This window comes from Gossypium hirsutum, chromosome D12 (assembly GCF_007990345.1).
Source record: "Gossypium hirsutum isolate 1008001.06 chromosome D12, Gossypium_hirsutum_v2.1, whole genome shotgun sequence".
In the NCBI taxonomy this organism is placed as follows: Eukaryota; Viridiplantae; Streptophyta; class Magnoliopsida; order Malvales; family Malvaceae; genus Gossypium; species Gossypium hirsutum.
This window is the reverse complement of record NC_053448.1, coordinates 46,057,967-46,072,528: the sequence shown is the minus strand read 5'-3', so window position 1 is coordinate 46,072,528 and position 14,562 is coordinate 46,057,967. Positions and strand designations below refer to the sequence as shown.

Here is a 14,562-nt window from a genome sequence, read left to right as displayed (position 1 = left end):
TTGGCTGATATCTTCAAAGAAACGCTTAATCAAATTGCCCCCCATTGTGAACTTCAAAGCTCAGTCCACTAGGACGCAGAATTTGTACTACCTTTCTTCCACCGTGACCCAAGGGTAGGAAAATTTGACTCTTCTCAATCCTCTCCTATCATAATTCAAGGATGGAGATCATGAAACTCATTTACACCATTCCCAAGGTGTCATACCAAATGCTCATGCACCAATGAAGAGTTTTCTTTCCAGAGGGAACTTCTTCCTATTCCTGGGTAATTGAAGCTTTGTCACCAATCAAGACTTCTTGACATCCCTTTCGATATAATAAAATCTGAAAGACCAGTCTTAATTTAGACTTTTCCCTTCTCAGACTTTTAAACTTTTAAACTTGGTGTGTTCTAGACAATAGTCTTGTTTCAGGTTTAGAAATTCTCATAGTAATATGCAAAACTTCTTTTATGAAAGTTTATTAGTCCATCAATCATTATTCTAATACGACATGCTTGCACAAAGATAAAAAAAATACTTAGTAAGAGATGAATTAATTCAGGTCATAACTCGAATAATAGAAAAGGAATTTATTGATAGCAAGTGTCTTGAAAAGAAAAAGTATTCAAGAACAACAAAGAATGAAGTATTTACAAGAACAAACAAACTTTGTATAAGTAATATGAAGACTAGGTGCCTTGGATATCGCAGCTTGAACTTCTCCGTGCAAACTAAGAACCATTTTGAATTTAACATGTGTTTAAGGGATCTACAGTACTTTGTCAATGCCCCAAGGCGTCGTATATCCTTTTCTTGTTGACTTAGGTGTAGCAGGATCACCACATGCCCCATTCTGACAATGTTTGAGCTGTCCTTTTCGGGTTTTCAACTCAAATCCCCTTTGGTCTCAAGGCGCCCTTTTCGGGTTTTCGCCTTGGCCTCTCCATTTTTTTTTTGAAAATCATGGCGCCCTTCACGGGTTTTCACTTTGATTCCTCCTTTCCTTCAAGTGAAATATTTTTTAACTGAATCTAAATTCACAGGATTCGGCAAATTTTTACTATCCATTTCACTCAAAATCAAAGTACCTCCAGAAAAAGCATTTTTTACAACATAAAGTCCTTCCCAGTTTGACATCCATTTCCCTTTGAAATCCTTTTATAGAGGGAGGATTTTCTTCAAAACCAAGTCCCCCTCATGAAATTCTCTAGGACAGACCTTTTTGTTATATGCTCTCATCATTCGTTTCTGGTACATTTGACCGTGACGAATAGCTTTTAGTCTTCTCTCTTCTATCAGGTTCAACTGATCATACTGAGATTGGATCCATTCGGCCTTCTCCAATTTTAATTCAGCTAATACCCAGAGAGAATGAATTTCGACTTCAATGGGTAGGACTGCTTCCATCCTATAAACCAAAGAAAAAGGTGTTGCCCCAGTAGAAGTCTTGACAGATGTTCGGTAAGCAAGAAGAGCGAATGGTAACTTCTCATGCCAATCTTTGTAAGTTTCAGCAATTTTCGCCATAATTTTCTTGATATTTTTGTTGGCCGCCTCCACTGTACTATTCATTTTTAGGCGATACAGTGATGAATTATGGTGTCTAATGTTGAACTGACTGCAGACTTCCGCTATTGTGCTGTTATTCAAATTCAGCGCATTGTCAGATATGATTCTTTCAGGCATTCCATATCGACATATGATATCTTTCTTCAAAAACTTACTAACTGCTGACTTCGTAACATTAGCATATGAGGCTACTTCTACCCACTTAGTGAAGTAGTCAATAACCACAAAAATGAAACGATGTCCATTAGAAGCCTTCGGTGATATTGGTCCAATAACGTCCATACCCCATATGGAGAAAGGCCATGGAGAAGTCATAACATGAAGAGGTGAAGGAGGCGTATGCATTTTATCCCCATAAATTTGGCATTTGTGGCACTTCTTGGCATAGTTGATGCAATCTTCTTCCATGGAGGACCAGTAATATCCAAATCTCATGATCTGTCTAGCCATGGTGAATCCATTGGCATGTGTTCCACAAATACCCTCATGGCTTCTTCTAAAATTTCCTTAGCCTCCACAACATCCATGCATCTCAACAGTACTCGATCCTTTCCCTTTTTATATAGAATCTCTCCATCTAGGACATAGTCAATAGCTAACCTCCTCAATGTCCTCTTATCATTTTCCGTTGCCTGATCAGGATATTCGTGGTTCTTCACATATAGCAATATATCTTGGTACCAGGGACAATCATCATTCTCTACTTTTTCAATACTGTAGTAATGGGCCGAGATATCATAAATACTAATTTGAATGGGCTTCATGTCCTCTAATCTGTCCACTTTACTCATGGAGGCTAAAGTGGCCAGAGCATCAGCCATCTGATTTTCTTCCCCTGGGAGATAACAAAATGTAATGTTCTCAAATTCTTCGATCAATTCTAGAACCAATCTCTGGTAACGGATCAACTTAGGGTCTTTTGTCTCCTATTCCCCTCTCAGTTGGTATATTACCAATGCTGAGTCTCCGTATACTTCTAGTGTTTTAATTTTTTGCTCTATGGCTGCCCGGATACCCATGATGCAAGCTTCGTACTCAGCCATGTTATTAGTGCAATCAAAGTCTAATTTACTGGTGAAAGGATGATAATCTCTATTTGGAGATACCAAGACTGCCCCAATCCCATTGCCTAACGCATTCGATGCTCCGTCAAAGTTTAATCTCCAAGAATGATTTTCTTGAAGATTCTCTTCAGCATTTGCCACATACATCAAATCCTCATTCGGGAAATTAAAGTCCAGAGGCTCATAATCTTCTAAAGCTCTGCTAGCCAAGAAATCTACTATCGCACTCCCTTTGATGGCCTTCTGACTTACATATACTATATCAAACTCGGAGAGCAAGATTTACCATCTGGTCATTCTTCCAGTCAACGCCGTTGACTCCATCATATACTTTAAAGGGTCTAATTTTGAAACTAGCCAAGTCGTATGATAGAGTAAGTATTGCCTCAACCTCCTTGTCGTCCAAATCAAAGCACAACATAATTTTTCGATAGGCGAATATCTCATTTCACAATCAGTAAATTTCTTACTGAGATAGTATATCGACTTTTCCTTCTTTCCAGTCGCATCATGTTGACCCAGCATGCATCCCATGGAGTTGTCGAACACTGTTAAATACAAAATCAATGGTCTATCTGGGCTATGTGGTGACAGCACTGAAGTATTGGATAAGTATTGCTTTATCTTCTCAAAAGCTCCTTGGCATTCTTCATTCTAAACCCCTGGATTATGTTTCTTCAAAAGATGAAATATGGGGTCACATATCTCGGTCAACTGTGAAATGAACCACGCAATATAATTCAGTCTTCCTAAGAAACCTCGAACTTCTTTCTGAGTACGTGGTGGTGGTAAATCTCGTATCGCCTTAACTTTTTCTGGGTCAATCTCGATTCTTCTTTCACTGACTATGAAGCCCAATAACTTTCCTGACCTGGTTCTAAAAGTGCATTTTGTCGGATTGAGCTTGAGCTGAGACTTCCGTAGTCTTAAGAACAATTTTCTTAGGACCTGTACATGCTTCTCCTCTGTTCTGGATTTGGCGATCATATCATCAACATACACCTCAATTTCTTTGTGCATCATGTCATGAAACAAGGCTACCATGGCTCTCTGATATGTTGCTCTCGCATTCTTCAATCCGACTGGCATCACTGTATAGCAAAATGTTCCCCACAAGGTAATGAATGTAGTCTTTCCCATATCTTCCGGATGTATCTTTATCTGATTATATCCTGAGAACCCATCCATGAAAGAAAACAGTGAATATCCCGCTGTATTATCCACCGGAGTATCAATATGTGGCAATGGGAAATTGTCTTTTGGGCTTGCTTTGTTCAAATCTCTGTAATCCACGCACATTCGTATTTTTCCATCTTTTTTAGAGACTAGAACGATGTTGGCTACCCATTCAGAATATTTGACCTGCTGTAAAAACCTAGCATCAAACTGCTTCTTGACCTCCTCTTTTATTTTAAGCACAATATCAGGCCTCATTCTTCTGAGCTTCTGTTGAACTGGCTTGCAATCCTCCCTTATAGGTAAGCGATGCACTACAATGTCAGTACTCAATTCGGGCATATCCTGATATGACCATGCGAAGACATCTTTGAATTTTTGGAGTAATTCAATGAGGTCTCGTCTTGTCTTTGCGAAAATCTCGGTTCCAATTTTCACCTCTTTTCCTTCTTCCAACTTACAATTTCTACTGATTCTTTGTGACGTAGGATTTGTTTTTCTTCTTGTTCTACCATCCTTAACAAGTCCAGAGATAAACCACAATCTTCATCACCTTCAAAGTCGTGCTATCCCTCTAAACACATGTTTCGTTCAAAAGGACACTCTGAGTTCGTAGTGTCGTCATTCACGTCGTTGATATACAGGGACCTAATATGATTACAAAAGAATGTATGAATTTATGTACAATTACTTGTGTAATGTGATTATGAAAGAATATATTTACTTGTATGGAAAGAATGAAAGAATATTTGCTCGAAACAATTGCAAAGATGTATTTTATTAAAATAATGATATTTAAACATAAACCTATTTCACAAAAGAGTTCTTGTTATTTCTAGGCTAAAACAACAAGTTTGTTCTGAATATTACTCTAAGACAGTTCTAAAGACTTTAGGTATTTCTTCCGCAGTCCAATTATTTGAACACTCCCAGGTTCATAAGGACAAATGTCTAACCAGCTCCTCCCTTCTTTCGTATGCTCATGAATGGCATTGATGTGTATATTTCCCAACGTCTCTTCAATGCTTTCCTCAACCGGTATATTTCTCTCAGCATGAATAAATCCTCCAGATACAAAAGTTTTAGATACGTGTGGAATTATCATTGTCTCCTATTTGGTTTCCTCCCTACTTAGACGCGCCCTTCTTCTTTCCTATCTTTTTTCTAACTCCTTCTTTCTCTATCCTCTGTCTGGCATGTATCCTAAGCCAAAATGATCTTGCTTTTCTTTCAGCACTGGAACCTTAGTCCTCCCTTGAAGATATCTCCCCAGCCCTCTTCTGGGTAAAGCTCCTTCTCTTACCAACAACTACAAACCCATCTCTGTAGTTTTGGATAATTTAGGCACCAAAATTTTGCTCCATTCAGGAAAAAATGCCGCATTTACAAACTCCAAAGATCGACATGAGCATTCTATTGACTCATCATTAGTCTCCACGTACGGCATCTCATTGGATACAGCTGCTATTATATCTTCTTCAGCGTTTATTGTCACTAGTCGACCTTCTGACACTAACTTCAACTTCTGATGTAATGATGACGGTACTGCCCCAGCCGAATGTATCCATGGTCTTCCTAATAAACAATTTTAGGAAGGTTTGATATCCATCACAATAAAATCTACCTCATAAACTGTTGGGCCAATCAGTAGGGGTATCTTAATTCTTACCATGGCCTTTCTTTCTGTATTGTCAAACGCTTTTACTATATTTTGGCATGTTTCATGTGCGAACTGTCTATGGGAAGCCGGTTAAGTGTGAATAATGGCAACATGTTCAAAGCTGATCCATTGTCAATCAATACTCTTGGAAAAATATGCCCCTTGCACCGTGCAGTGATATGCAAAGCCTTAGTAGATCCCACGTCCCCAAGAGGTATTTCATCATCATTGAAGAATATGAAATTATCAGCACTGATATTATTGACCAACCGGTCTAACTTACCGACAGAAATATCATTGGCCACATAGGTTTCGTTTAGCATCTTCATCAACGCATTTCGATGTACTTCTAAGTTCAAGAGTAGGGCTAGTACAGATATGCGAGCCGATTGTTTATGCAACTGCTTGACGACATTATACTTACTATGCTTCAAAAATTTTAAGAATTCCACAGCCTCTTCCTCCTTCACCGGCTTATTGATAGATAGCACAGGCTCGACTATTTTCCCTTTTTGTTCCACTATTACGGCCTTTTTCACAGGTTCTGGATTGACACTCACATCCTGGTCATTTGAAGTTTCCTTTCCAGGGACAGTTGTATTGCACTTATAGTTCCACGGAACCTTCCTACTATCTTGGTAAGAAAAGGCTGCAGGTTTCTTTATTATGATTCTTGGCATTACTGGCGTTCTCGCTTCATCATTCTTTGGTCGCGAGATGATGACCACGGGCTGCGCTACTCTTGGAACCTTCAAGGATTCGGATGTGCAGATCCTCCCCTCCTCTTTAACTTCTTCATAAAACTCTATTTCCTTGTTATCTATCAGGCCTTGAACTAAGGCTCTAAATTCTTTGCATTCTTCAATTTCACGTCCTTCCTCATGATAGAACTCACAATAATTTTCCACCCTTTCAAAGCTTCTCACTGAATCCAAAACAAACAACCCTCTTTCTACCATCTTCTTCCAGATCCATCTCAAAGAAACCTTCACTTCTGCAATATTTTTCTTGATTTTTCTACCCATGTTCCCTCCTATCATATTCACTCCATTTTTATTATGATTAGGTAACGAATTCTCTGTATTGGGTGAATCATCTAATTTAACAATGCTCATGCTTATGAGTCTTTCTACCAGCTTCTTGAACGCCGTACAATGTTCTATAGAATGCCCCACGATTCTCGCGTGATAATCGCATTGTGTAATTGCATTGTACCACTTGGGGTATGGAGGCTGCAGAGGTTTCAACTGGTAAGGGGAAACCACGTGTACATTGAATAGATTTTGATATAGCTCCCTATACGACATTGGAATTGGTGTAAATTGAAGCTTCTCCGTATTTTGTCTTGTTTCAGATACCTGTTTTAATGATCCTTACTGGTTGACAGCCATTTTTCCCGGTTGATTCACCGTAATCGTTTTTGAATATGAACTTATGTTGTTGACCTCGTTCTCTTTCTTCTTTGAGGCCGACCTTCTGCTACTTTCTCCAGCATCTATTTTCTCGTTTCTGATAGCATTTTCTATCATCTCAGCATTCATAATTATGTCGAAAAAGCTTTTAGAAGAACTTCCTAACATATGTGTAATGAATGGAGCCTTCCACGTATTAACGAAAAGCATCGTCATTTCTCTTTCTAGAAGAGATGGCTGAACTTGGACAGCAACCTCCCTTCATCTTTGTGCATATTGCCTAAAACTTTCACCAAGCTTCTTTTCCAGGTTCTGTAGAATGATTCTATTAGGTACCATGTCAGTTACGTGATTATACTCCTTTATGAATGCTTGTGCTAGATCTCTCCATGAATTAATTTGGGTACGACTCAATTGATTGTACCACTTGGATGCAGCCCCTGTGAGGCTATCCTGGAAGTAATGTATCAAAAACTGGTCGTTATTAACATACCCAGTCATCCGTCTGCAGAACATAGTAATATGGGCTTCGGGGTTACTAGTTATGTAGTACTTCTCAAACTCTGGCATTTTGAATTTGTGAGGGAGTACTAAACCCGGAACCAAGCTCAATTCTCTTGCGTCAATTCTATGGTAGCTCTCAGTACTTTCCATCGCTCTAATTTTTTCCTCCAACCATTAATACTTTTCTTCGAGCTATTTTGGCAATTCATCCTTCATTTTCTCAACTGTTTCGTCGAAGCCTGGGATAGCGAGATTAGCAAGGTTGTCTCCGGGGATAGAGCCTGATCTAGCTTGAAAGTTCATTCGTGTTACAGCACTGTCTTGAGACTGCTGAGGCCTGATGGTGACAGAGGCTTTGCGCGGATATACCTCTACTTGCTGAGGGGTAAGACTTAGGGGATAAACAAGTCCCTCGCTGTCTCATTCTTCATTATTAAGCACAGAGCCCTTCCCTTTATCAACCCCTCCAGTCAACAATTGAGTCAACTTAGCCATCATACTCCCTTAAGATTCCATCATTTTATCCATCATTTTTTGTTGAATCTTCTCAAGCTACTCATTCATTTGTTGTTGAAGTTGATCTTGCATTTCATTCTGAAACTGTTCTAACCTTTGATCTATGTCTTTAGTTTTCGAAAGAGTACCGTAGTAGTGTTTGGTAGGTTGATTGGTTTCCAGATTAACTGAGGAGTGATTTAAATTAATTAGAATCTTTTGATGTATCTTTTAATGCATATGAAGCAATGCAATGCATGAAATGAATGCAAAAAGGCGTCAATTTTGATTCAATTCCATTTAAGAAAACTTTACTAGAAATTAAATTCCTTTACATAAAGTGAACTATAAATAAGACTTTGCCCTAGTACCCAGAACTCTAATCTTTCTAAGTAACAAAGCTAATTCTTGCCCCCGATCCGATTCTAATTCAAACTTCACACTCAGCACGTCAGCCTGTACTGCCAAAGTCTGTATATGATTAGCTACTTCTCGAATATGGACCACAGCTTCCTCCATAAGATGATCTCTACTCCTAACTTGACTCTGAAAGTAGTGGAGCTGCTCATTATTACGACTTTCATTTGCTTTCAAGTACTTGATCTGGATCTCACAATTTTGCAGCACTGTTTCTAGCTCTTCGATTCTTTTCTTCATTTCTTCAATCTTACTCAAGCTTGCTTTCAAAACTTTCGCGAGGTTTCGATTTCGATACTAACGAAGACATCCTTCCAACACGATCACCCTATCCTTTAACTCGCCATTTTCCTTTTGGCTTTTTGACAAACTCTTTTCTAAAGCCTCGTTTCGCCTCTGCATCTCTTAGAATTTCTGTTCCCATCTATCGGCTTTGTCCTTTTATTCTCGAATTTCTGCTCGCCACTGTTCTGAAGTTTTTCCCGACCCGGCAGTTCTCATTGATAGACGCAACTTTTTATAATCCGTCTTCAGACTACCCAGCTCCTCCTCAGCCTTGTTTTTCTCCTTCTTTAATTTTTCAGTTTCAAACTTCTGAACGTCTATGTCCAATCTCAAGTTCGTCTTTTCCTCCTCCATTTGCCCTATCTTCTTTTCTAAATCCGCATTTCTTCTCTCAAAATCTTGTTTTACGATTTCCAACTCAGAAGGGATGACTCGTAAATGCTCTTCTATTAACTGGCGACTTTCCTGACATACTTTGGGTATATTGTCGTTGATTCTCCTAGCCCACCATTCATTATACTCAGGAGTTGTCATCGGACCTGTAACAGCCCGATTTTGGTTCTAGTCGGAACAGTGGTTTCAAGACCACAAATCCGATGAGGAAAAATGTAATGGCCTGAATTTTCAAATGTGTCAGAACGGTGATTCGAGATCACTAAATTTAAAAATTGAGTAGAAAATATTATTAATTTAGTGAGTATAAGTTAAATGTGAAGTTAGGAAAAATTTTTAAATAGTGAATAGTACACTAGAAATAAATATTAAAATAATTAGAATCGAAAACGAGGTATTGAGACATCAGAGATTTTCAACCGAGCCATAAATATTTTTATAAATATTTATGGAGTGTTAAAAAGTTAGTATTAAAGTTTTGTCAAGAAATTTTAAAGTTCCGATAATTAATTGAACAAAAAGGACTAAATTGTAACAAATGCAAAATTATAGAAAATAATAAATAGCTTAAATGATAAAAGGAAGAGGACTTAAAAGGAAAATAGACCCAAGGTCTATTTGGGCTGGACGGCAAAGGCATGAAATCAGCAAGAAAGTCAGGAGAATTAAGGGTAAAATTGAAATATTGCAAAATTTGCTTAATAAAGTTAGGACCAAAGTGGAATTATCTAGATTTCTCTTCATTTTTCTGCATTCTCATCAGCTAAAACACCATAGAAGGGTTTCTTCAAGCTGGTTCTTCATATTTGTACTGCAGGTAAGTTCAATTCTTGATTATTTCTTGAAATTTTTGTGTTTTTGGGACTTTTACAACTAGGCCCACTTGTTGAATTCATTAGTTTTTGATTCTATGAAAGAATTTGAAAGTTGCTATGAATACATGCTGGAAGTATCTGATTATTTAGCATGGAATTAGAGCTTTAAATTGTTCATATGCTGATTTTATTGAAAGAATTGAATAGAAAGTGAATGTTTGGGACCTAATAGTAAAAGAGTTTGAAGATAGAGTTATATGTGGAAATTCTGAATTTCAATAGTTGTGATACAACTTATAATGTCTAGGGAAAGTATTAATTGAGAAAATTATATTAATTTAGGGGTTAATTGAGAAAGGACCAAATTGTATAAACTATGAAATTTGGGGCAAAATAGAAATCAGCATTTTGCACTAAAGTAGTTTTGGACAGCAGCAGTAGTATAACTTTGAAAAATCACTAAAAATTTTGGGAATTTAATTAGAGGGTAAATAAAATATGAAATCAAAGCTTATTGAGTCTAGTTTCTTATAAAAGAAACGGTGTAAGAAATGGAATTATAAATCATGAGATATAATAGATTTTGTGAGACAAGGTCAGAATGAATTCGGGTTCCCCTGTTTTGATTTTGTAAAATAATTAAAAATTGTAAAAAAATTATTATGAGTTATAATTTATATGATTAGAATCCTTAATGAGTCTATTTTCATAAAAAATAAACGTAAACATCATCCGAATTTTGTACAATGAGATAATTAATTTTTAGTGAAGAGTGGTCAGAACTATCAGACAACAAAATAGGAGAAATTTAAAGAATAAAATGTACTATTTTGCTAAACCAAAAATTCTGAAAATTTTATGGTAAGAAGATATGTGAGTCTAGTTTTAGGGAAAATTTATGGATCTTAATTTGGAGCTCTTTAACTCTAGATAAAAATAATTTAGTGACTCAGACTCAGACGGACAGCTTGAATTTTACATACAAGAAAATAGTGAAAGTATGAATAATGTTGTTTAAGTGTGTTATACACATTAAGGATGTGGAATGGAGAGGAGGAGGAGGAAAATTGAGAAATATATGAATGTTTTGTGTATAATTGGTCATATGCTTGATTATAATTGATAAACGATGAAATAGAAATGATGCTTATATTTGTGCATTATTGGTCATGGTTTAAGCTCATGTGTGAAAATAAAGTTTCATAGTATGTGTGTATGGTATATTCGGTATATGATTGGCATGAAATAATGGCATGAATGTTTTATGAATTAACACATGTTGGTAAGCCTGATACATGAATAAGTGTTGTGTTCATCCATGCTTATAATGCTTATGCTATATGTGTATTTGGCTGACATATTTGGTGTATATGCTTAGGCTTTGGCCAAGTAGTGATGTTAAATTTATAAGTTATGCATTGAAATGGTTTATCATGTGGTTAGCCCCAAAAAAAGTTATGTTTAAATACACTAGCTTGCGACTATGGTTGAATGATATGTTTATATCTTATGTGATGTGCATAGAAAACGAGTGTGGAAAGATGATGAAATAATAAGTTCATATGGCTGAAATTTAATGATTAAGTGTTAATTTCATGAAATATATAATGTATGATAAAATGTATTTAGTGTTGAAATGAGAGTAAAATAAAAATGCGAAAATCGAATAAATGATCAAATTAAGCGGAACGCCGGATTTGAGTACTTCTGATTAAGAGATAAAGTGATAAGTGGCAGCTTTAGCTACACTTATCTGATCAAGTGAAAAAGTGATAAGTGTTATACTTATCTGATCAAGTGACAAAGTGATAAGTGGTAGCTTTAGCTACACTTATCTGATCAAGTGACAAAGTGATAAGTGGTAGCCTCAGCTACACTTATCTGATCAAGTGAAAAAGTGATAAGTGGTAGCCTTAGCTACACTTATCTGATCAAGTGAAAAAGTGATAAGTGGTAGCCTAGCTACACTTATCTGATTAAGGACAAGTGATAAGTGATCATACGTAAGACCATAGTTATACTATGGCAAAGTGAAAGTGAAGTACTCAATTTTCCGTAACCGTTCCTTAATTTTGATCAAGGATGGTAAGTGACAAATGGGCCCAAAAGAATTAAAGCAAATGGATAAGTGGTTGTGTATTTATACTAGGACGATGTTGTTATTTAAGCTAAAGTGATATTTTCATTGCAAAATTGATAATTTCATAAATGTGTTAATGAATGGTATAATCGATAAACGTTGAGTTAAATGGTAAATACGTATTAGTGTTAAACTTAGTGGCATTGAATTGTACGTGAATTAAATGGAAATTGCTAGTGATATGATTTAAATTGTGAGCATGAGAAATTGCGAATTGAATGAAATGGAAACAAAGCATTGAATTGCATGAGTATGTATCGGGTCTCGTAGGCCCAATTTTATTATGATTATAATGTTTTGAGGATATATTGTAAAGAGTTATAAAAGCATGTTAATAATTTTGAAAGTTTTAATTTAGATGAAATTTTATAACTCGGTTAAATATATTCGCAAGTGTATGTGTTCTAGTAATGCCTCATACCCTATTCTAGTGTCAGATACGGGTAAGGGGTGTTACAGGACCCACAGCTAACCCCTTCATTCGGTGAGTCTGTTTCCACGCATTAGACATCTCTTGAATTTTCTTTCTATATCCATCATCTCTGTACGAAAATTCACAATCAGCTATCCCTTGGGTTGCAGGTATAAATTGCCTTGACATATATTGCCTTAACACCAATAATGGGGCATATCCAATATCTCCCCAAACTCCAAGCAGTGGAACACAATTGAAATTACCACACCTATACAAGATCTCATCTGGTAACAACCAAGGGGCTCTCTACTCAACATCCTCCTCCTAAAGATTCTGAAGAATTACCATCCATTTCTCTTTCGAAATGTCATCTCTCCTGGGCGTAGCTACTATCTCCTTTAGTGGTGAATAATTTTCAGAGAAAACTCGATACGAAACTTTATCCACCTTCCAAAAGTGACTGTGAAACCATGTGAGTAGAAACTGTGCACATCCAATAAATCTACTCTCACCCGTTTTTCGGCATGCACTCAATGACCTAAAGGTTTCTGCCAAAATTACCGGAATTGGTGTAACCTTCTTATCAAGCCGGTCGAATAAATCGGTGACTGCTTTGTCCACATACCCCAAGGCTTTAGGGAAGACCACCAAACCGTATATACTTAAAGCAAAGACATCTAACCTCTTTATCATGTCTGGGTGTGTTAGAATTGCATCTTTCAAACTTCTCCAAGGAACGCATTTACTATCCCCCTTTTGCTTAATCCGTGCAACAACCCACTGCTCACTCATTCCTGTTATACTCATCAGCTTCTTTGAAAAGGTTGGCACATTTACCACTCTCGAGTAGACCCTGTCCACTTGAAACTTTGAACATCAGAGTAAAGCCATATATTCTTCTATCGTAGGCACCAAATTGACCTTCCCAAATGTAAAGCAGCTGTAAGCAGGATTCCAGAACTGGGCGAGGGCTTGAAACAAATGCTTGTCTACCTTTACATCAAGCAAATAAGGCAGATCCCCATAATTATTATAAAATAGCTGTCTAATCTCATCACTCCACTGACCCCAGATTTCCTTCAATTCTTGCAAATTATTTTGAGTTACACTGATGTGCGTAAAGTCCCATAATTCCGATACATGCCTGTCAGCCAAACTATCACCCTTTTCTTGCTGTGTTGTTTCAGACCAAATTCGGACAGCCGCATTATCCTCCACTTTATCAAGAAACCCTTTTTCCATGATAAGCTTTTTATCTAGCAACTGAATATGAACCCACGCCTTTTATGATGAAATGAAATGCCATGTCATACAATCAAAATAAAATACAAAAAGTCAGTGTCATATAACAACATAAAAATAATCAAGAAATAGTAAAGCACCTAATCGGATATTTACTAGGGTTCAGTCTAGTTCTACCTGGGGTGGATTCCTAAGGTTCATTATATGAAGTTCGGCTTCTAGGGTAAAGGTACCCGAACCAACAGATTCATTGATCCTCACCCATTATAGGCTCATATAGATCAAGTTTAGTTCAGGGGAATACATTTCCCTATGGCTGCACAGAGATGAAAATCTCACGAAGACATAGGTACGGATGTATTCCGGAAGCGGTCCACTACCCTGCACGGAGGTGAAAACCTCAAGAAGGACTAGTTTCTCGCTCCCACTTAAAAGGGTAAAATCATTCGACTCATGTAATGTGTAATGCAAACAACACTTAAATACATGAATGCGAAAAGATATCAAAAAAATTTCTCGACCAGAAGACAAAAATTAATCAACTTTGTGGCTCGACTCTCTTATTTTTTTTAAAAAAAAAACTCCCCAGTGGAGTTGCCAAGCTGTCGAAACCATTTTTATTTTTGGAAAAAAAACAAAAATTAGTTGTCGATGAAAATTTGGAGTCGCCACCAATCTTTTATTAAGGTGTGATTGGGCCACCTAAAAATGACTTTGGTCTACGAGTTTTAGAAAAACGAGTTCGGGTTACGTACAAGGAAGGATTAGCACCCCCGTACGCCCAAAAATTGGTACCAAGTTGATTAATAAATGTCTTAATGTCGAGAGTTAAAAAAATGCAATCCTTAATTAAATTAATTATTAAGACGCCCTCATTTTGAAACAGAAAACATCACACCCAATACGTTAGGGCACGATATTTTATTTCTTCAAAATGAGTTTATCCAAAAAACTTGTGTGATAAAATTAAAGAAAATACTTAATTGTTTAAAA

General features: G+C 36.9%; 1 protein-coding gene across 1 annotated transcript; it reads right to left on the bottom strand.

The window, feature by feature from the left end:
* Window positions 1-1,140: 1,140 nt before the first annotated feature.
* LOC121224550 (uncharacterized) lies at window positions 1,141-7,079 on the bottom strand. The gene is made up of 4 exons (XM_041108008.1): window positions 6,897-7,079; window positions 5,525-6,809; window positions 2,152-2,386; window positions 1,141-1,390 (listed from the first exon to the last, which is right to left on the bottom strand). Exons 1-4 carry the CDS (start codon window positions 7,077-7,079, stop codon window positions 1,141-1,143), a joined length of 1,953 nt encoding a protein of 650 aa, XP_040963942.1.
* Window positions 7,080-14,562: the final 7,483 nt, after the last annotated feature.